The sequence below is a fragment of the Pan paniscus genome, chromosome 5, assembly GCF_029289425.2.
Source record: "Pan paniscus chromosome 5, NHGRI_mPanPan1-v2.0_pri, whole genome shotgun sequence".
In the NCBI taxonomy this organism is placed as follows: domain Eukaryota; kingdom Metazoa; phylum Chordata; class Mammalia; order Primates; family Hominidae; genus Pan; species Pan paniscus.
In genome coordinates this window covers 43,535,279-43,558,809 of record NC_073254.2, presented here as the reverse complement: position 1 = coordinate 43,558,809, position 23,531 = coordinate 43,535,279, and the positions used below count along the sequence as shown (strand labels likewise).

At 44.9% G+C, this 23,531-nt stretch overlaps 1 protein-coding gene and 1 pseudogene across 1 annotated transcript; one reads left to right on the top strand and one right to left on the bottom strand.

Moving 5' to 3' along the window:
- The first annotated feature begins 201 nt into the window (after positions 1–201).
- On the top strand, positions 202–22,033 carry TRIM27 (tripartite motif containing 27). The gene is made up of 8 exons (XM_003829707.5): positions 202–1,831; positions 3,057–3,152; positions 4,805–5,035; positions 13,314–13,336; positions 15,950–16,065; positions 16,195–16,227; positions 17,769–17,795; positions 20,368–22,033. The coding sequence occupies exons 1-8, from the start codon at positions 1,412–1,414 to the stop codon at positions 20,961–20,963; spliced, it is 1,542 nt and encodes a 513-aa protein (XP_003829755.1). The 5' UTR covers positions 202–1,411; the 3' UTR covers positions 20,964–22,033.
- LOC112440206 (U6 spliceosomal RNA) lies at positions 9,283–9,382 on the bottom strand (annotated as a pseudogene).
- Positions 22,034–23,531: the final 1,498 nt, after the last annotated feature.

The window sequence follows — 23,531 nt, the reverse complement described above, 5'->3', positions numbered from 1 at the left end:
GAAAGGAGCAAGCAATTTTTAGTTGCTACTCAATACAACAACCCTACGTAGTGGGCATTTTAATACCATTTTAATGGATAAACAATCTTATGGTTCAAAAAGTAAAAGATGTAACGAAATCTACTTCTTACTGCGGTACAATTATCATCCCCATTTCACACGAGGAGAAACTGAGGTAAATGAATGGTAAACCAACTTGCTTGGGCACAAGTGAGAGGTAGCAGAACTGGGCTTGTTATTGACACACAGAAATGTTACCATCTGATAATTAAACCTTTCTTTTTCTAAACAAAACTGCAAGTGCCTACAAATGGGGCTGTTTAATAAAAGGCCTCACTTATCAGGTGGGCTCAGTCGGTGACCCTCCTCATCCTCCAGCCTCTTGGGGAGGCCAGGTGTTTGCGCTCCCCAGCACCTATACAAAGCCAGCTTTCTTTTTTTCGTTTCTTTTTTTTTTTTTTTTTTTTTTTGAGACAGAGTCTACCTCTGTCCCGCAGGCTGGAGTGCAGTGGCGATCTCGGGTCACTGCAACCTCCGCCTCCTGGGTTCAAGGGATTCTGCTGCCTCAGCCTCCTGAGTAGCTGAGACTACAGGCGCCTGCCACCACGCCCGGCTAATTTTTCTATTTTTAGTAGAGATGGGGTTTTACCATGTTGGCCAGGATAGTCTTGATCTCCTGACCTCGTGATCCACCTGCCTTGGCCTCCCAAATGCTGGGATTACAGGCGCGAGCCACTGCGCGCGGCCAAAGCCGGCTTTCTTTTGCAGGGGCTGAGACCTGGCACCAAGAGGAAACCCAACAAAAGACTAGGGGCCCGGGCCCGGCAGCCGCTGAAGTTTGTAGGCCCGGAGCGTGTGGCACCATCTGCTCTTGCGACCAGTGCCCTAGGATAGAGCTTCGGCGCGACCAGCCCAAAGGAGAGTGGCGGAGCCTCCTCGGCCTTTCCAAGAGGAAACAGCTCAGGTCCCGAGGCCACGAAATCTTGTCACTCGCTGGAAGCGCGAGCCAAGCCCCGCCCCCGCGAGCCGCCTCTTCCGCTCGCGCTGGGGTGGGGTTTACGCGGCCGCCGGGATCCGCTCGGACGCGGCCACGTTGTCTTGCGCGGTTTGCCCGCCTGGCCCTGGGACTCTGACCCTCGGCTACCCTTTGCTGCCCCACTAGCGTGGCCGCGAGCCTCGGTGAGCCGGCCGTATTCCCGCTCTCGCTTAGGGGGCACAGGCGCAGGGAGCGGCCCGGCCACTCCAAGCCTTCGGTGCGCGGGCGCGTCTGGGATACGGGCCCGGGAGGCGCCGCCCTCCGTCCGCCCGGTGCCTCTCAGGAACAGCGAACCGGAGAGAGCGCCGGAGAGTTGGGCTCCGTGCAGAGCTCGGCGCCGGGGCCCATGCCCGTGCGCCCCCGCAGGCCGGCGCCATGGCCTCCGGGAGCGTGGCCGAGTGCCTGCAGCAGGAGACCACCTGCCCCGTGTGCCTGCAGTACTTCGCAGAGCCCATGATGCTCGACTGCGGCCATAACATCTGTTGCGCGTGCCTCGCCCGCTGCTGGGGCACGGCAGAGACTAACGTGTCGTGCCCGCAGTGCCGGGAGACCTTCCCGCAGAGGCACATGCGGCCCAACCGGCACCTGGCCAACGTGACCCAACTGGTAAAGCAGCTGCGCACCGAGCGGCCGTCGGGGCCCGGCGGCGAGATGGGCGTGTGCGAGAAGCACCGCGAGCCCCTGAAGCTGTACTGCGAGGAGGACCAGATGCCCATCTGCGTGGTGTGCGACCGCTCCCGCGAGCACCGCGGCCACAGCGTGCTGCCGCTCGAGGAGGCGGTGGAGGGCTTCAAGGTGAGGGCGCGGATCTGGGAGGGCGGGAGCGCGAGTCGGACAAAGGGAGGAGAGAGCCAAAGGGGCTTCCTTTTTTCCGCCTAGAAAATGGCTGAGCCGGACGTGTGGTTCACAGCCGTCATTTCCTCTCTGTCCGCTCCAGAGCCTCAGCACTCAGATTTGGAGGAAAACCTGTAGCTGGCGAGGAAGCCAGGAGTGTCCCCACCCCCACTCTCTTTTCTCTGTTTACCCCCATGTTACCTGTCTCACGGACACATTGTACACGGCGACATCCTTTTGACAGTTTAAAAGAAGTGCATAAAACCGCGTACACATCGACAAGCTGCAGACACTCTTACTCCCATCGGCTCTCAGACAAAACGCAGTTGGACGTTAACTGACTTATGCCCATTCCTTAGTCTATAAGCATTTCCCCAGCACTTTCCTGCAATCCGTCCTGGTCTAGAAACTCACAGAAAAGAACAGCTTTTCGCTGCTGGAGTAAGTCACTTAACCACTCTGAGACTCAGGAGATAACACAGTTATGAGGAATATTGTGGAATCATGTGACTCACAGAGCCCTTTGTGAACTGGCACAGCTAAACAGAAACGTGGAAACAAAGTATTACATATAAAACAGTTGTAAGGTGACCTTCAAGGAGTCCATGATACTGTGTATTTTCTGTACGTTGAGGGCTTCAGGAATGCGTACACAATTATGTCCGTGTTTAAATACGAGTACATTCATGTGCAATCACTTAACATTTATGGACCTTTCAGCTATATTATTTCACTCACTCTGGTGAGAACTCTTGAGTAGGTTGGGAAGATGGTGTTTGCCCATTTCACACATGAGGGAAATAAGTCACTTTCACAGTGTACCTATATGGAAGAGCTACAATACAACATAGTTGTAAGCCTCCTACTCCAGTCACAGTTCCGCTAAGTCATGCAATATCCTACCAGGGACAGGTAGATGACTCATTGTTTAAGATAGACACAAATAGTCCTGACGAGGTAGCTGAGTGGTTGAAGCCACAGGCTGCTAAGATAGACACAGATTGCCAAAGGAGTGGCTTGTTTGCCCCTGCGCCCTGAGTCTCTTGTGGGTGGCAGTGTGGCCTAAGGACAAGCGCCAACTAGAGACTTGACATCAGGTGTGTGGACTCCATGTGTGATAAGAAGTACCATGCTGATGCTAAGGTTTACCTAATTTTGAACTGCCCATCTGTTTTGCTTTTCTCAGGAGCAAATCCAGAACCAGCTCGACCATTTAAAAAGAGTGAAAGATTTAAAGAAGAGACGTCGGGCCCAGGGGGAACAGGCACGAGCTGAACTCTTGGTAAGGCTTGTTGGAATTCACAGTTGGTTCTGCTGGTGCTCTCCTCTTCTGTAGAGCTGATGTTACTTCCCTTAAACTTGTCCAGCATGTCACCCAGAACTTGTAGGTAGAGGTGGATCAACCGCACATGGCAGTGGGAACTCACCCGGAGAACTAAGATTCCCTTACTTTTGGGGAAAGCATGGAGAAGCCAAGTTTGGAACCCTTGGAAATCAGACCTGTCAGTTTACTTTAACCTGCTAACTGCGTAGACCAAGGTTGATCCTTGGCAAAGCTGAGATAGGTAAAATTATTGGATACAGTTAGCTTGCGTTGGTACCATTCTGCAGACAATTGCTAATAGTGGATTTGTGTAATCCCCACTGTTGCTTCTCTTTGGCTTATTCTCCTTCTTAACAATGCCTTAATTCTGAATTTTTTACTCTGCCCTCTTCCTCCAGTCTCAAGGCCTTAACAAGTGGCTGATGTGTTAATTTATATTAGGGGTATATGGGAATTTTTTTTTTTTTTTTTTTTTAAGACAGGGTCTCACTGTCATCCAGGCTGGAGTGCAATGGTGAGGTTTCGGCTCGCTGCAACCTCTGCCTCCCAGTTCAAGCGATTCTCCCACCTCAGCCTCCCAGGTAGCTGAGGCTACAGGCGTACGCCAACAGACTCAGCTAATTTTTGTATTTTTAGTAGAGATGGTGTTTCTCCATGTTGGTTAGGCTGGTCTCGAACTCCCGACCTCAGGTGATCTGCCCACCTCAGCCTCCCAAAGTGCTGGGATTACAGACGTCAGCCACCGCGCCCAGCCTGGCTCCTTGTTTAGAACAAAAGTTTATAATAGAGTCCTGTTGGTGGTGGGGGTTGGGTGAAGAACGAAGGACAGTAAATTATGGTAAACAAATGAGCGCCAAGAGGGAATCGTGGGGAGAGCACCTCTCCCCCTCCTACCCAAAGCTAGAGACAGCAGTTGGTGAACACCCATGAAGGACAGACAGCGGGTATGGATTACATATGAAGGGCCCAGGGAAATTGGGCAAGGAAACTGTTATTGGTTGTTCCATCCTCCATAGGGCACATATCTGACCCTGTCACTTTCCTGTGTGACAATCTTCCATGCTTCCCAGTTGGGATAGAGTCCTTACCCCCAGCCTCCCAGGCCAGGCATGACAAGGCCTTACCTTTTCTGGTCCCTTCCCTCAACACTCATGTGCTCCAGCCAGATAGCACCATTTGCTTTCTCTCCCCACTCTTTTGCCTGTGCCATTTCTTCTGCCTGGAAAGGCTTCCCGCTCATTGCCTATGTGGTGAACTCTTGTTCATCACATGAACATTGTGTGAAATTGCTTCTGTGAAGATGGTACCAGTTTCTTTCATTGCAGGCTGTCACCCTATCTTTAATTACCCATCCATAACTACGTATATCACATGAACCTGACTCACTTCTCTGAGTTACTTGAGAACAGGGACTATGTCTTAATAATCACTGGGGTAATTCAGTTCCTGGGCATTATATATCCAGTCAGTAAAGACTGGAAATAATGAGTTAGCACTGTGCTTGTTTTAATCCATAATGAGGTCTTGGGGTACATGGTCACAGGAGAACTATGAAGGCCCTAGAAATGAGCCGTTTTTCTCTTTACTGCCTTTCCCTGTCATCTGCATAGAGCCTAACCCAGATGGAGAGGGAGAAGATTGTTTGGGAGTTTGAGCAGCTGTATCACTCCTTAAAGGAGCATGAGTATCGCCTCCTGGCCCGCCTTGAGGAGCTAGACTTGGCCATCTACAATAGCATCAATGGTGCCATCACCCAGTTCTCTTGCAACATCTCCCACCTCAGCAGCCTGATCGCTCAGCTAGAAGAGAAGCAGCAGCAGCCCACCAGGGAGCTCCTGCAGGTAAGGCTTGCAGAGCCCTGCTAGAGCAGCACCCACTGAAAATATTGTCCCTTCTCCTTTGCCAAGTAGTATCCAGGACCCCCTGTCTTCTTTTTAACTCTGCAGGAATAGCAAGAGCTTGCCAAACTCTATATTGTGCACCTTGGAAGGAAACTGTGTAAACTAGAAGTTCTGGTTCACACAACTTGAATTAGTCAATTGCGTTGTCTCATAGAAATGGCAAAAAGAAGACCTGGTGCTTGTGCCTACCCAGCACTGACAAGTGGTCTGATTACAGGCAAGGCTCTCAACCTTTTTGGGCCTCAGTGACCTCATTTGTTCAGTAATGAGGGGGTTAGACCACATGTCATTCAAAGACTCTCCTCGCTCCAGTATCCTGTAGTTTTAATGTATTACTATAGCCACAAAACAATGAGCACTTGAGCAGGAGTGGTTAGGTTACCTGAGCAGTCCTGTGATTTAACCTTGGTAGAGCAGGTGATAAAGCTGCAGCAGACCTACCCCGGCAAGACTACAGGAAATGAGCTAATGCCTGTCTGTCGTTTGCTCATTCAGTGCGTATTAATTATTTGCTTTGTGTCAGGCACTATTCTAGGCACTGGGATTAAGTGCCAAATAAGCTTTCCTGAATTATATTTTAGTGTGGCGATCAGACAGTTCTTATAGGTATTTGATAAAAGCCATTAAAAATGGATGATGGCGGGCCAGGTGCAGTGGCTCACACCTGTAATCCCAGCACTTTGGGGGGCCGAGGCGGGTGGATCACAAGGTCTAGGACTTCAAGACTAGCCTGGCCAAGATGGGGAAACCCCGTCTCTACTAAAAATACAAAAATTAGCCAGGCATGGCGATGTGCCTGTAGTCCCAGCTACGCGGGAGGCTGAGGCAAGGAATTGCCCAAAACCAGGAGGAAGTGGTTGCAGTGAGCCAAGATCACGCCACTGCACTCCAGCCTGGGCAACAGAGTGAGACTCTGTCTCAAAAAAATAAATAAATAATAAAAAATAAAAATAAAAATGGATGATGGCATAGGGCAAGGGTCAGCAAATTATGGTCCATCCCCTGTTTTTGTATGTCCTGGGCAATAAGTATGGTTTTTACATTTTAATTTTAATTTAATATTATTTATTTATTTTGAGATTGAGTCTTGCTCTGTTGCCCAGGCTGGAGTGCAGTGGTGCGATCTTGGCTCACTGCAACCTCCACCTCCTGGGTTCAAGCGATTCTCCTGCCTCAACCTCCTGAGTAGCTGAGATTACAGGCGCACGCCACCATGGCTGGCTAATTTTTGTATTTTTAGTAGAGACGGGGTTTCACCATATTGGTCAGGCTGGTCTCAAACTCCTGCCCTCGTGATCCGCCCTCCTCGGCCTCCCAAAGTGTTGGGATTACAAGTGTGAGCCACAGCGTCTGGCCAGTTTACATTTTTAAATAGTAAAAATCAGAAAAATGTATTTCTTTCTTTTTTAATTTTTTTATTTTTGAGACGAAGCAAGGAGGGAGTGGACAACATAGTAATGCAGTTGAGGTCAAATAATATCAAAGCTGATACCCATTTGATTCAATAACATGACCATCATTGGTGATCTTAGGTAGAACTATCACAATGGAATAATTGGGGCAGGAGCCACATTAGGGGGAGTTGAGTAGTGACTAGGTCAGGTGAATGGAGACTACACAAGTAGATGACTATTTCAAGTACAACTGTTAAGGGGTTGTAATAAAATACTTAGAGACGAGACAGGATTATGGAGTTTTATCTGGAAGGGTTGGTTAAAGAAACTAGAAGTTAGACATATTTTCAAAATACATATGGAAAGGAGTATATGTTGTAAGGTTTCTAGGTGAGGGAGAACACTGAAGCCACAAGAAACCATATACTGGCCGGGCACGGTGGCTCATGCCTGTAATCCCAGCACTTTGGGAGGCCGAGGTGGGCAGATCACCTGAGGTCGGGAGATTGAGACCAGCCTGACCAACATGGAGAAACTCCATCTCTACTAAAAATACAAAATTAGCCGGGTGTGGTGGCGCATGCTTGTAATCCCAGCTAGTCAGGAGGCTGAGGCAGGAGAATCGCTTGAACCAGGGAGACGATGGTTGCAGTGAGCCGAGATTGCGCCATTGCATTCCAGCCTGGGCAATGAGCGAAACCCTGTCTCCAAAAAAAAAAAAAAGGAAGAAAGAAACCATGTACTGATCAGCAATGTGCGGTTCCTGAGAAGGCAGGTGGAAATGAGAACTAAAGTACATATGCCAGGAATTAGTGTCAGAGAGTCTTCTGTTGTATGGGAAGAAATGATTGTTTCAGAGTATGGGAAAGACAGTTGGTTTGCAAGAACTAGTAGGAGTATTTGGTCAGTGAACATCTATTTATAGTGTAACCATTCTGCCCTGGTGTGTAACTTTTTTTTTTTTTTTTTTAAGACATACTCTTGCTCTGTTGCCCAGGCTGGAGTGCAGTGGTGCGATTTTGGCTCACTGCAACATCCCCCTCTCAAGTTCAAGCAATTCTCCTGCCTCAGCCTCCCAAGTAGCTGGGATTACAGGCGTGTGCCACCATGCCCAGCTAATTTTTGTATTTTTTATAGAGACGGAGTTTCACCATGTTGGCCAGGCTGGTCCTGAACTCCTGACCTCAGGTGATCCTTCTGCCTCGGCCTCCCAAAGTGCTGGGATTACAGGTGTGAGCCACCGTGCCCAGCCCCTGTCGTGTAACTTTCTTATCAGCTTTGCTTTCTCAAATCTTGACTGCTCTGGCGTGGGCACTGAGTAAGCAGATGGTCAGTCTCATCCAGGATTGGGGTTTTGCAAGATGGACTTGAGTGTTTTTTTTTCCTTAGTTTTTATTGTTGTTGTTTGAGACAGGGTCTCACTCTGAAACCCAGGCCAGAGTGCAGTGACATGATCATGGCTCACCGCAGCCTTGACCTCCCAGGCTCAGATGATCCTCCCACCTCAGCCTCCCAAGTAGCTGGGACTACAGGCGCAAACCACCATGCTTGGCTAATTTTTGTAGAGATGGAGTTTTGCCATGTTGCCTCGGCTGGTCTTGAACTCCTGGGCTCAAGCAATCCATCCGCCTCAGCCTCCCAAAGTGCCAGGATTACAGGTGTGAGCCACCACATCCAGCCTTCCAGCCTTCTTCATTTTTTTAATTGTAAAATATACGTAACCTAAATTTCACCATTTTAAAGTGTAAAACTCTGGCACAAAGTAGCATTTAGTAAATCCACAGTGTTGTAAATTACCAACCACTGTCTGGATCTAAAACACTTTTACCACCCAAAAGGAAACCTCACACTATTAAGCAATCACTCCTCGTTTCCTTCTACCCCTAACTCCTGGCTCTATGGATTAGTCTATTCTAGATATTAGATATAATTGAAATCATACAGTACGTAGCCTTTTTCTTCACTTAGCATACTTTTTTTTTTTTTTGAGGCAGAGTTTCACTCTTGTTGCCCAGGCTGGAGTGTAACGGCACGATCTCTGCTCACCGCAACCTCCGCCTGCCAGGTTCAAGCGATTCTCCTGCCTCAGCCTTCCGAGTAGTTGGTATTACAGGCATGCGCCACCACCCCTGGCTAATTTTGTATTTTTAGTAGAGACGGGGTTTCTCCATGTTGGTCAGGCTAGTCTCAAACTCCTGACTTCAGGTGATCCACCCACCTCAGCCTCCCAAAGTAATGGGATTACAGGTGTGAGCCACCACGCCCGGCCTATCACTTAGCATACTTTTTTAAAGATTCATTCATATTGTAATATGTTTCAGTACTGGCCAGGCGCGGCGGCTCACGCCTGTAATCCCAGCACTTCAGGAGGCCGAGGTGGGCAGATCACGAGGTCAGGAGTTCGAGACCAGCCTGGCCAACATGGTGAAACCCCGTCCCTACTAAAAATACAAAAATTAGCCAGGCGTGGTGGCGCATGCCTGTAATCCCAGCTACTCAGGAGGCTGAGGCAGGACAATCACTTGAACCTGGGAGGCAGAGGTTGTGGTGAGCCGAGATCGTGCCATTGCACTCCAGCCTACGCAATAGAATGAGACTCCATCTCAAAAAATATATATATGAAAAAATATATATTTCAGTACATATATATGTTTCGGTATTTCTCTTTATGGCTGAATAACATTCCATTGTATGGATATATAATATGTTTTGTTTATTCATCAGTCGATGGGCATTTTGGTTGTTTGCACCTTTTGGCTATTGTCAATAGTGCTGCTGTGAACATTGAACACAAAAAGTAGAAAATGGTTCACAAATTTGTGTGTTATCCTTGTGCAGGAGCCATGCTAATCTGTGCATGGTTCCTATTTGAGGATATCTGCTGCTGAAGCAAGCACCATAATTAAGGCTTTAAAACCTTTTTTAAAATTTTTTTTAGACAAAGTCTCACTCTGTTGCCCAGGCTGGAGTGCAGTGGCACAATCTCAGCTCACTGCAGCTTCCACCTCCTGAGTGAGTCTCCTGCCTCAGCCTCCCGAGTAGCTGGGATTACAGGCACACACCACCACACCTAGCTAATTTTTGTATTTTTGGTAGAGATGGGGTTTCACCATGTTGGCCAGGCTGGTCTTCAACTCCTGACCTCAGGTGATCCGCCTACCTTGGCCTCCCAAAGTGCTGGTATAATAGACGTGAGCTGCTGCGCCTGGTCTAAAGCTTCTTTTTTTTTTTTTTTTTTTTTTTAAGAATATTTTTTTAAACAGATGGAGCATGAAACTGAAGGTGGATGATGAGGAAAGGAGAGAAAGAAAGAAGTCATGGACTCAGTAAGGGAGGAGGGGCTCCATGAATATCAAAAAGTGTTTATGTTGGAAGTCACTGGAAAAGCAGGATAAATATTACTTAATGGGGCAATACTGGAGGCATTCCCATTGAGGTCAGAAACAGGCCGGATGCCCAGTATCATTTATCTCTATTTAACACTGCATTAAAGGTTGTAACCAGTTCAGTTAAATAAAATAATTATAGGTATACAAATTGGGAAAGAAGTTAACATACAGAAATCAGCAGCCTTCATATGCCAGATAGCAGCCACTAGAAGACATATTAGAAGAGAACATGCTGTTTCCATTTGCAAAAAAAAAAAAACAAGTGATAAAATATCTGGGAATAAATTTATAAGAAATATACAAAAACCTATGTGGAGAAAATTATAAAACATTCAAAGATTCCTGAAAGACACAAAATAAACTTGAACAAATAAAGAGATATCACTTATTCTTTGATAAGACAGGGAAAGCAAGTTGTCCTTCACATTCATAAATGCAGTTTCTTTTTTTTTTCTGTTACTCGGATATATTATGTAGTGAAGTCTCGGATTTCAGTGTAACCATCACCCAGGTACCCAGTGTACGTTGTACCCATTAAGTAATCTGTTATCCCTCATCTTCCCCCCCACCCTTGCAATTTCAATAAAAATACCAACAAGCTCTTTTTCTGGATCTAGACAAATTGACAGTCAACTTCAGATAGAAAAATAAGCACATAATAATATGCACATATAAAATAAGCACATATTATTATGTGCTTATTTTTATGGGATAGGCCGGGTGCAGTGACTCACACCTGTAATCCCAGTACTTTGGGAGGCCGAGGCAGGTGGATCACATTAGGTCAGGAGTTTGAGACCAGCCTGGCCAACATGGCAAAACCCCGTCGCTATTAAAAATACAAAAATTAGCCAGGTGTGGTGGCACATGCCTGTAATCTCAGCTACCTGGGAGGCTGAGGCAGGAGAATCTCTTGAACCCGGAGGTGGAAGTTGCAGTGAGCTGAGATCGCACCATTTCACTCCAGCCTGGGAGGCAGATCAAGACTCCGTCTCAAAAAAAAAAAAAGCTGGGATAGATCACTAGAGCCCAAGAGGTTGAGCCTGCAGTGAGCTATGATTGCACCACTGCACTCCAGCCTGGGTAACAGAGCAAGACTCTGTCTTAAAAAAAAAAAAAAAAAAAAAATAGGTAGGCTACACTGTGAAAGAAGAGCTCTGAGGGAGAACTGGCCCTACTAGATACTACACCATATTTTAAAGCCCATATAATTAAAGCAGTTGGTATTAGTACAAGAAAAAAGCACACACACATTGTAACCAGTCAAAAGATAGTATTAAAATTGAATATTTGCCACAAATATCACAAATACAAGTGATAGTTCTAATATAAAAAGACCTTTTAAGTATTGCGAGAGAAAAGACCAAAATTCTAGAGAAAAATGGGTTGAAGGCACAAATAGACAAGCTGCAAAAGACATAAATTGCTTTGTGAACATGTGAAAAAATGCTCAGCTGTACTTATAATAAGAGAAATGCAAACTAAAACCACACTAAAATACCATTTCTTACTCGTTACAATAGCAAAAATTTTCAACTTAATACACTTTTGACGAAGTGTCGGAGAGACACTCACATGCCAGTGGGCTGGTAGGAATGCAAAATCATGACCCTTTTGGAGGAGAATTTCTCAATATTTAACAAAACTGTATGTGTGTGTGTGTATGTATACACACAGTTAGAATTAACAAATTTTCTAGGAAGGGTAGAGGGAGGAGAGATGAGAGACTGATTAATGGGTACAAATATACAGTTTGATAGAAGAAATAAAACCTAGTGTTTGATAGGTCAGTAGGGTGACTGTAGTTTACAAATCTATTATATATATCTATGTATATACACACACATATACATACATATATTATATATATATAGATGTTTTTTTTTTTTTGAGACGGAGTTTCACTCTTGTTGCCCAGGCTGGAGTACAATGGCAAGATCTCAGCTTACCGCAACCTCTGCGTCTTGGGTTCAAGCGATTCTCCTGCCTCAGCCTCCCGAGTAGCTGGGATTACAGGCATACGCCACCATGCCCGGCTAATTTTGTATTTTTAGTAGAGACGGGGTTTCTCCATGTTGGCCAGTCTGGTCCGAAACTCCCGACCTCAGGTGATCCGCCCGCCTGGACCTCCCAAAGTGCTGGGATTACAGGTGTGAGCCACTGCGCCTGGCCTGTTTTATAGTCCAAAGTGACTAGAGGAGAATAATTGCAATGCTTCTTCCATAAAGAAAAGGCAAATATTTAACGATGTGATGGATATCCCAATACACTGATTTCTTTACAAATTATGAATGTGTTAAATTATCACATGTACCCCCAAAATATATATGTCTGTTACGTATCAATAAAAAATTTTAAAAATCTAAGAATTTACTTTGAAGATATAACTATTAAAATATATTTGAAAATACATATGCACAAGATAACCTGCTGCAACATTTTTATAATTGCAAAATACTGGAAATAGTCTGACTTAGAAACCTACAAGATTGTTTTAGTTAATTATGCACATATACACTATGGAATACTATCCAAGTTAAAAAAAAGGAAAAGAATGATACCTATGAACTGATATGGAGTGGTTTTCAGTATATATTGCTTTGTGGAAAATAAAAATGTGAAATAGAGAGTATGCTACTTTTTTTTTTTTCCTGAGGCAGAGTTTCACTCTTGTTGCCCAGGCGTGAGCCACCGCGCCTGACAAGAGTATGCTACTTTTTGTGTATGAAAGAAGGGAGAGGCCACCGCTGGCTCACACTTGTAATCCCAGCACTTTGAGAGGCCGAGGTGGGTGGATCACCTGAGGTCAGGAGTTCAAGACCATCCTGGCCAACATGGCAAAACGCTGTCTGTGCTAAAAACACAAAAATTAGCTGGGCGTGATGGCAGACACCTGTAGTCCCAGCTACTCAGGAGGCTGAGGCAGGAGAATTGCTCGAACCCGGGTGGCAGAGGTTGCAGTGAGCCAAGATCGCGCCATTGCACTCCAGCCTGGGCTACACAGAGCGAGACTCCGTCTCAAAAGAAAAAAAAAAAAAAAAAAAAGAGTATACTGGAGTTCTTTGTACTAACAGCTTTTCCGTGTATTTGAAATTATTTCATAATAAAAAGAAAGCAAGCTGGACAGGTAGGCAAGCTTGAGGTCCAATCATAGGATGCTTAAGTTAGTAAATTTGAAATCCTGAGGTCCTTGACCAGTGGATGGTGGGTACTGAAGGAGGGTATGGGAAATGCTGGTATAGCAAATAGTATGCATCCCATTTTCCTCTGCCTGCCTTTTAGCTCCTCAACACTGAGTTATGTTCCAGTGATCCTTTTCTCCCTAATTTCTCCCATGAGAGCCAGTCTGTAGTTGGTTTTTCAACAAACATCTGTGAAAGAAAACCGAAGTTATAAATGACTTCTCATGGTTATTTTTTTTCCTTTCTCTTGCAGGACATTGGGGACACATTGAGCAGGTATAGTTTTCTGTTTCCCTAGTGTTAAATCAAATATGAGAAGACTGTCTCCTTCACATTTGTAAATCCTGAAAGGAGCCCTGAGCCTGAGGATGGACATCTTATCAAATTGACACATATCCCTGAAGAGAGTCACTAGTATACAAAGAATTAGATGAACCACAGCTCTACTCAGTAAAATTCAGGAAGTAGCGGGTTCATGTGGGAGGCGGCCGGTGGATTAGGGGTATGAGGACACTTCCATGGAGAGGGTGTGGCCTTACAGGGACCTGGGCTGAATATAAGGGTAGTTTATGTCTATTGCTTCCTATACATTTCAGAGTCCTTTCCCCCTTCATTATCTCATTTTTTTTTCTATAATGGGGGAAATAAAGCCTAAGAAAGGTGTGACTGGCCTGCATTTACATAATTACTGATGAGCCACCTGGATTCTGGCTCTTATTCTTACTCTTGCTATTTCTCTATGTTCCATCAAAAAAAAAAAAAAAAAAGTGAGGAAGAACTCCCTGGCAGCTGGAACACGATCAAAGAGGGAGAGCTTGGAGGGGGCAGTAAGCCAGGGCAAAGTTGTTTTGCAGGATGGATGACGAGGCAAGTGGGATGGGCCTTGGGAAGCTCATGTTTGGTGCAAGAATGCCTTCAGGGGTGGAAACTGACTTTGAGGAAGCTGTACTGTGAAGGTGATTAAGACCCTGAATGGTGAAAACCTTCTAAAGCAAAATGCAGCTTGACTATGTGGGAGCATTTAAGGAGATTGGGGAGGTCCTTATAGATGGGGCAGTTTGGCTGGGAGGCCTGTGTTGATAGAATCATGTTGATGGAATTGAGGTTCCTGAGGGACCCTAGGATGGAGATAAGGTGGAGTTCATACCAGTCCCAGCCAGATGACCTAAGCAAATAATACTGTTACCTGATACTTTATGATGCCAGTCTAGCTCTGACCTAACATACAGAGTTAGCTGCCTCAGACCCTAGCAGTTTGTGACATTAAGGATTGAATTTGGCTACATAAGATAGGAAACCCAAAATTTTATTGGCTTAAGGCTTAAACATAATAAAAGAAATGTGCAGGTTGGGTGCGGTGGCTCACACCTGTAATCCCAGCGTTTTGGGAGGCCAAGGCAGGTGGATCACCTGAGGTCAGGAGTTCGAGACCAGCCTGACCAACATGGTGAAACCCGTTTCTACTAAAAATACAAAAATTAGCTGGGCGTGGTGGTGCATGCCTGTAATCCCAGCTACTTGGGAGGTTGAGGCAGGAGAATTGCTCAAACTCTTGTGGCGGAGGTTGCAGTGAGCTGAGATCATGCCACTGCACTCTAGCCTGGGCGACAGAGCCTGACTCCATCTCAAAAGAAAAAAAAAAAGTAAGAAATGTGCAGGTAGGTAGTCTGTGGCTAGTGTGTTAACTCCAGTGATCCTCAGAGACTCAGGTTTCTTCCCATTCACTGTTCTACCATCCCTAAGGTATGGTCCTCATATAGTCCACAATAGCTGGTAGAATGCCAACCAAGAAGAAGGAGATAAGTCACATCACATTACCTTTTTTTCTTGGTTTTTTTTTTTTTTTTTTTTTCATTTTTCTTTTTTGTAGAGGCAGGGTCTTACCATGTTGCCCAGGCTGGTCTTGAACTCCTAGCCTCAAAGCAATTATCCCACCTTGGCCTCCAAAAGTGTTGGGATTGCAGGCATGAGCCACTGTTCCGGTCATGTTACTTTTTCAAGTAGACTTCTCAAAACACCATGAGATACGTCTTACCTCTCATAGGCCAGAACTTAGTCACAAGGTCACATCTAGCTATGAGGGACTGGGCAGCTGTGAGCCATAAAAGGCAGAAGATGGCAGAAGGGGTATTGGATAGGCAACTGGCAGTCTTTGCTATAGACATCCTTGCAGGGCTAGGGAATTGGGTATTGTACCCCACAGTGCCTTTCTATCTGAACATGTCATTCTTTCCATATTTGGGAACCTGAGAATTCGGGTTAATTGCCCACCATAAATATCAAGGACTGTCATGGAATCTAGTGCTTTCTGGCAAAGTCAGCCTCATATGTAATTCAGTAAACCTTTTTGAGTACTTAATATTTGAAAAGCTGTGAGCTAGGTGCTTTGGGGGGTATGAGAATGAGTACAGTATCCTATTTTGGTCTAGAGGATCATAGCTCAGGAAGAGAAGGTGGGAAAAGCTGTAGTGGCTGATTTTAAAGACTGTCCGTGTACGCTAGACAGTTTAACTTAGCCCCTGTCCTAGTTCCTGGAAGGTCATGGAATTGGGAAAAAGAATTTACTTGGGCCGGACGCGGTGGCTCACGCCCGTAATCCCAGCACTTTGGGAGGCCGAGGCGGGAGGATCACCTGAGGTCAGGAGTTCGAGACCAGCCTGACCAGTATGGAGAAACCCCATCTCTACTAAAAACACAAAATTAGCTGGGTATGGTGGCGCATGCCTGTAATCCCAGCTACTCAGGAGGCTGAGGCAGGAGAATCGCTTGAACCTGGGAGGCAGAGGTTGCGGTGGGCCGAGATGGCGCCATTGCACTCCAGCCTGGGCAACGAGCGAAACTCCATCTCAAAAAAAAAAAAAAAAATTTACTCATGTTTTTTAAATTTAGGGCTGAAAGAATCAGGATTCCTGAACCTTGGATCACACCTCCAGATTTGCAAGAGAAAATCCACATTTTTGCCCAAAAATGTCTATTCTTGACGGAGAGTCTAAAGCAGTTCACAGGTAATGTGAGAAGTGTCATGAGGCGAAATGGATTTATACTGAGTATCTGCATATTGCCTGATGAAGAGGATAATTTTCCAGCCAGATAGTGGGATGCAAACTGAATATTTTCTTGTTTTCTTTTCTTAGAAAAAATGCAGTCAGATATGGAGAAAATCCAAGGTAAATTTATCTACCTACTGGGCTGTTGATGTAAAGTTGCTTGGAAAAAAGAACATCTGCACTGAAAGTGGGAAACGTGGGATAAGGGTGATACCCATTGGCCAGCCTTCCCTGATATTTTACATCTTCCCTTTGGTCTTAATTAATTTTCTCAATTAACAGCCTCTTGTTCTAATTTGAAGTCTGTTAACTGTATTTAGTCAATTCGCAATCTGCATTGATGGAGGAGAAAAATAAGCAATCCAAAAATTAATCCAGAATTAATTTGATTGTTTACTTCGGAAAGAATGAACAAAAACTACCTTGGTTACGTTTCACTTGAGCCAGTGTTTATCATTGTAATTTACTGAGTTCCTACTGCTTGTGGGCACAGGTGCCAGCTCGGGCTGGAGGAATCCAGCAGCGCTGACAGGCAGCACCGCCAGGGACATGGTTAGGAGCGGGCAGTCAGGAGTCAGGCTGCCTGGGTTCTGGGCCTGCCTCTACCACTTAGTAAGGATTCAACAAGTAATTTCCTCATCTGTAACAGAACAGTAATAGTTCTTACCTCCTGAGGTATAAGAATTAAGGTTAGTTACCATTTCTAACACTTTTAGAATAGAACCTGACACATAATAAGTCCTATATTTATGTTTATTAAATCGTTCTAGGCATTTGGAGAAGCTTTTCCAAATTAAAATTTTTCTGCTCACGAGCCACATTCAGTAAAGAGTTGGCCATATATTATTCCACCCAGGAATACTAAAATTCCTGGGCAGTCTGGTGGATTCTGAAATCCTTATATGTAGCTAAACCCTTCTCTTAATTATTAGAAATTACAAACCCCCACAATCTTTGATAATTTTCTAGTTTGTATATGCTGGGTTCTTATATGCATTGCATCTATTCAGATATATACTTTTTGGGGCATCTAGCAACATAGAGCTAGCAGATACATGTCCTCTACAAGCAAGACAAATGGGGAGAAACTCCACTCAATACAGTGGATAATACCAGAAGTGGTTAGTTCAGGCATGACTTTCCTTGATCTGGCTCTTCTTTTCTTGCCACTTAAAAGTCTTAGTGGGATAATGTGTGAAAAATTCTGTTTCAACTATAAAGTGCCTTATAAATGAATGGTCATGTTTACCCCAGAGTGTCAGTGAGTGTCACTTGAGCCATTCAGCTCTTGTACACAGATGACTTATGCAACTCAAAAGTTATGTATGACGTGGGGTTGGAACCGCGTTTCCCTCTGCAGAATCAGCTGACTCACTGGAAGGTAGAATTCTTGATCTTGGCTCAGTTTTATCCCATATTCTACCAGTCTCAGGCATGTGGTTATCCCTGTACTTAAGATTCCCAATCCCTCTCCCCTTAAAGCTTTTGGTTGGATGATAGAGCCATACATCATATGAAAAAATTAGTGCATGACTAACAACAGAGGTTCTGGGGTTTCTGGTGGAGACCACTGCTTTATGATAACTAACCAAAGCCCCCTTAGTTATGTATTTCCTGGAAACCCTCATGACTTCCATAACTTTTCTCTTTTATTCTTTCAGAATTAAGAGAAGCTCAGTTATACTCAGGTAGGTGATGAGAGAGAAAACCATATTAGGGTAAGGAGTAAAAATCCTTGTGAACCTAACTACTATTATGAATGATTTGGAAATTGCTTAGATTTGGATTCTTTTGGTTACATGTATAAAGATGATACACAACAACCACAAAAATCCTCAGTTGTTTCTATGTGTTAACAGTATCTTTGCCTCCTGAAATGTCTCAGAGCTGAAGCCATAGGGTAAAATCAATCTCAGGTGTTAAAGAAGGATTATAGGGTGGAAACCGCAGTTCCCCAAAAGTAGAACAGAGCTGGTACACTAGTACACTGCTCTGCCCGCCCAGCTTCAGGGTCAAACCATGGTTTGTGACAAGCAGGACTGATTGAGCTCCACAATAGTGCTCTTGAGTGCTAGAGGAAGTCTAGGAGTCTTGTGTCATCCCATCACTGTGCCTCAGAGCAAAGTTTGAAACTTCCCTTACCCCTCACAACTGCTTTCACCCTACTATAGAGCCTGGGTAAATTTAACATTGCAGAAGTACTCAAATCTAAGGTGTATTCGTCCCACAGTCACAGTCACCTTCTGTTATGAATTATCCTCTAAATGAAGAGAAGGACTCTACATACAGTGGATCTGCAGTCCTTGGTGTGCAGTGGCTCTGATCCATATTTAATTTCAACAAGTATTAAATGAGTACTTTGCTTGTATCCTACACTGCCTAACATTGTGCAGGGTATTTTAGAGGAACAGAAGAGCATAAGTCATCCTACTCTTGGGGTTTACATTGTCTGGTTGGAGGTATACCCATGACACAAGAAGAAGGTAGGCAGCTGTTGTAGACAGATTGTTGAACCAGGAGCCAAGGGTTCTGGGGTTCTTGGTTACCTCTATCAGTTGCCTGTCTTTTGTGGGAGTAAAAATTTGTGGGCTTAAATTTCTGAGAGGTAATGTTTGGGACTCTTCCTCCTGAACAAGATGTGAGGAGCAAATGAGAGAATACATGTCAGCATTTTTATTTATTTATTTATTATTTTAATTTTTAAAATTTTTTATTATTCATTTTAGAGGCAGGTTCTCTGTTGCCCAGGCTGGTGTGCAGTGGCATGGTGATAGCTTGCTGCAGCCTCATACTCCTGGGCTCAAGTGATCCTCCTGCCTCAGCCTCCTGAGTAGCCGGAATTACAGGCATGCATCACCATGCTTGCCTAATTTTTTTACTTTTATTTTTTGTAGAGACAGGGTCTCAAACTCCTGTATGCAAGCAATCCTCTTGCCTCAGCTTCCCAAAGTGCTGAGATTACAGGCATGAGCCACATATCCAGCCCATTATCAGTGTTTTTGAAGCAGGAAAACACTTGATGATAGCAAGATGCTATAATACTAAATGCCAGAGGAGATGACATGGGTCATACACAGTTTTAGATTTCAGAACAGTAAGAGTGTAATGGCCTGGGCAGATTAAGAAAAACTTGGAGGATGTGTGTTTTGGACTGGACATTAGAAGAAGATGAATAGAGCTTCGATGTGCAGAGTAAAGATCTTATAGAATGGATAAAAGAGTGATTTGGGCTGGGTGTAGTGGCTCACACCTGTAGTCCTAACACTTTGGAAGGCTGAAATGGGAAGTCTGCAGTGAGCCATGATTATGCCACTGTACTACAGTCTGGGTGACAGAGTGAGACCTCATCTCAAAAAATAAAAAAAAGTAAAAAATAATTTTAAAAGAGTGATTTAAAAAGTAAGCATACTGATACAGGTTCCCAGTCCCTTACCCACAGTTCTAAAATCCCAAATCTCTGAAAGCCAAAACCTTTTTCATTATTTTGTGGGAAATTAATTATAGCATCAAAACCTGAATTTATGTGGTACTGTTTAGAGTCTTTATCCTTCATTATGTAAACATTCATGGATCTCACAGCAGATCTATTAATACTTCATTATAGAATGCTGCCTGTCTAAAACCTGTGATATTCTGAATTCTGTGAAACTTGGGGCCCCTGGAGTTTTCAGAATAAGGGATGATGAGCGTGTAAGAAAACCTCAATTCAGCGTATCTGCCAGGCACAGTGGCTCATGCCTGAAATCCCATTGCTTTGGGAAGTTGAGGTGGGAGGATTGCTTGAGGCCAAGAGTTCGAGACCATCCTGGGCAACATAGTAAGACCTCATCTCTACAAAAAATTTTTTTAAATTAGGGTGGTAGTGCACACCTATGGTCCCAGCTACTTGGGTGTCTTAGGCAGGAGAATCACCTGAGCCCAGGAGTTTGGGGTTACAATGAACTATGACCACACTACTGCGCTCCAGCCTAGGCAACAGAGCAAGACCCTAGCTCTTAAAATCAGTTCATGATGGATATTGTGGCTTCAGATGTGAAAGAAAAGATACGGAGCTAAAATTCTGTATTTTCAGTGTATTCTGGTAACCAGCTAATCCAAGCAGTAATTTTTGAAATGTGAAGTTTAGAATATATTCTAAATAAAATATGTGCAACCTCCAGTGGGAACCTCTTATTCTTGGGGAGGTAGTAGAAAGGCGCTGGGTGTTCTCAAATAGGCTCTCCTGGCCCATGGCTGACTGTCTTCTTTGTGTCTCTGCAGTGGACGTGACTCTGGACCCAGACACGGCCTACCCCAGCCTGATCCTCTCTGATAATCTGCGGCAAGTGCGGTACAGTTACCTCCAACAGGACCTGCCTGACAACCCCGAGAGGTTCAATCTGTTTCCCTGTGTCTTGGGCTCTCCGTGCTTCATCGCCGGGAGACATTATTGGGAGGTAGAGGTGGGAGATAAAGCCAAGTGGACCATAGGTGTCTGTGAAGACTCAGTGTGCAGAAAAGGTGGAGTAACCTCAGCCCCCCAGAATGGATTCTGGGCAGTGTCTTTGTGGTATGGGAAAGAATATTGGGCTCTTACCTCCCCAATGACTGCCCTACCCCTGCGGACCCCGCTCCAGCGGGTGGGGATTTTCTTGGACTATGATGCTGGTGAGGTCTCCTTCTACAACGTGACAGAGAGGTGTCACACCTTCACTTTCTCTCATGCTACCTTTTGTGGGCCTGTCCGGCCCTACTTCAGTCTGAGTTACTCGGGAGGGAAAAGTGCAGCTCCTCTGATCATCTGTCCCATGAGTGGGATAGATGGGTTTTCTGGCCATGTTGGGAATCATGGTCATTCCATGGAGACCTCCCCTTGAGGAGGTGAATTCAGGCCAAAAGGGCTGTTGGCTGTAATCCTACGCCAGGCACAAGGCATCTTGTTGCCTTGCCACGTCCTGTCACAGCTGGGTATCCTTACCATGTTCCACGCCCTTGCAGTGGGAGACAGGATGTCCATGTTCTCTACCATCCTTTTCCTTCCCGTGCAGATTGTGAAATGTAATGAGATGTATCAAGATATCCTAGAAATAAAAACCAGATGTCCACCTCCAGTGTTTCATACTTTCTGGTTTTACACATCGCTGGAGGGATAAAGAGAGTATGGATAATCTTTGGATTTGGAGAGCCATTCAAGATACTTCCAGCTTCTTGGCTCAGCCTGGCTTCCTCTGGTTCAGCCCCACATAATGATTATGGCTATTTGCTGTCATTTCTGGGCTAGGGCTCCTTTCTAACAACCTAGACTGGAATAAGGCCCTGTCAGCATGGCTCCCTTTATCCCAGTTTTCCGTCTGGGAACAGTACCTCTGCCCCTGATTCCCAATGTGTCATAGTTTTATTAACTCCATTAAAGAAGCCTGTATGTGTTTTGGTTAGTTACAGTTATTTTACAATAATGGTGGGTAATGGCCCCACCTCTGTTATGAGATAACGTTCTAATCAATGTCTCTGCCTTTGTATCTTTTCCGAGGGCTTTGTCTGTTCTCTTCATTCTAACGAAAGGTGTATTCTAGTGCTGGGTGCATATCATCCAGGATAATATTCTGCCCAACTCCATCCTCTGTTACTAGATCCCTTACCAGTCACATTTGTGGACTGGTGGCCAGTCGTATACCATCCCTGGAAGGATTCTGGGACAATATTCCAGGGATTCATTGACTTCTTGGCTCCTTTTCTCCATTTCCTTTGGGGGAAGGGGGAATTGACCATTCTTAAGTGCATACTATCAAGGGGCAGCTCCATCCCCATGGCCATTGGATCATGAGACACTCTGAAGTCAGAAGGCTAGGGCAGATCACTTCAAGCAAGCCTCCATGATGGTTCTCAGTCCTGCTTCTCTGTGGGTACATGCCCCTCTGTTTAAAAATAAACTGAATATGGATGTTTACATTGTTGTTGCTTTCTGGGTGTTGGTAGGATTGGGTTCAGATGTTGGAATGCGTGTGGGGAGGAAATGGTTAATGGTGTTGCTTTCCCATATGGGTGCAAAAATCCCACTCTGGCCAATAGTTTACTTCAAACTGGAAAATAAAACCACTTTCTCAGTGCCATGTCACTACTTTCTAGTGGTGCTAAGAAAGTAGTGTTGGACATTCATAGCCTACAGTTCTTTTTTTTTTGAGGTAGGGTCTTGCTCTGTCGCCCAGTCTAGAGTGCAGTGGCACGATCTCGGCTCACTGCAACCTCTGCCTCCCAGGTTCAAGCGATTTTCCTGCCTCAGCCTCCTGAGTAGCTGGGACTACAGGCGCCTACCACCGCACCCGGCTAATTTTTTATTTTTAGTAGAGACGGGGTTTCACCATCTTGGCCAGGGTGGTCTTGAACTCCTGACCCTTGTGATCCACCTGCCTCGGCCTCCTAAAGTGCTGGGATTACAGGCGTGAGCAACCGCGCCCGGCCTGCCTACAGTTCTTATATTGGTTAATCCTGTAATTTTACTAGGAAAGTATTTTCTCAAGTCCTTTTTGTAGTATTGTGCCAGGCATTGGGGTTCCATGGCTGAGGTTCATGAGTTGGTGATATCATGTCCTAATTCTTCATTTATTCATCAGGTTTTAAGGGAAATAATAGAACCAGGGCTATAGAAAGTAGCTTCCATGAGGCTAGATTAGCTTTTGCTGAATATTCTGAGATCTAAATGTATACGGTAATATATATACAGGTACATAAATACTACTAACAAACATAGAGCAGTGCTCTCACATCATATGAAGAGTTTTATGCACAGTAGCTTCTTTAATGCTCATGATAATTTTATCAAGTGTGTACTGTTGTCTTACTTTACAGATAAACTGCAGCAGAGAGGGTAAATGACTTATCCAAGGTACACAGCTAGGAAGCAGCAGAGCCAGGATTCAAACTGAGATGGAACACATGACCACATCAGGTCCTGCCCCACAACATGTGTTATTGGTTATCTTCTAGTTCTTGTGGGTGGTGTGTTTATAGGTATTTATTTATATTTTTAGTTTTAAAAGCCTGCCATTTTGAATGGGATTAAATGAACTTGTGATTCTAAGTTTACTCATCTGCAGAAAGGTAAGCAACTTTTGAGTTCACCGAGTCAGGAATTGAGTCACTAAAGACAGATATGGGGCCCACTCCGATTCCTTTGACTCCCCTCTCTTTCCTCAGAACATCTGCAATTGTTAATTATACATTACGGTTTCAATAACTTCTTCCTTAATTCTTTTGCTGTTCCAGGAAGTGTGTGTTTGTGCATGCACGTATGTGCACATGCCTGTGTGTCTTCAGGTGCTCTTGTTTTTTCTGATAAAGGCCAACATGCAAAGAAGACCATCTTCCCCAAGAGCAGACAAGGCCTAGAAGAGATAGGTTCAAAGAAGAAAGGGAAACTGAACATGGCCCCTACCCTCCACCATGTA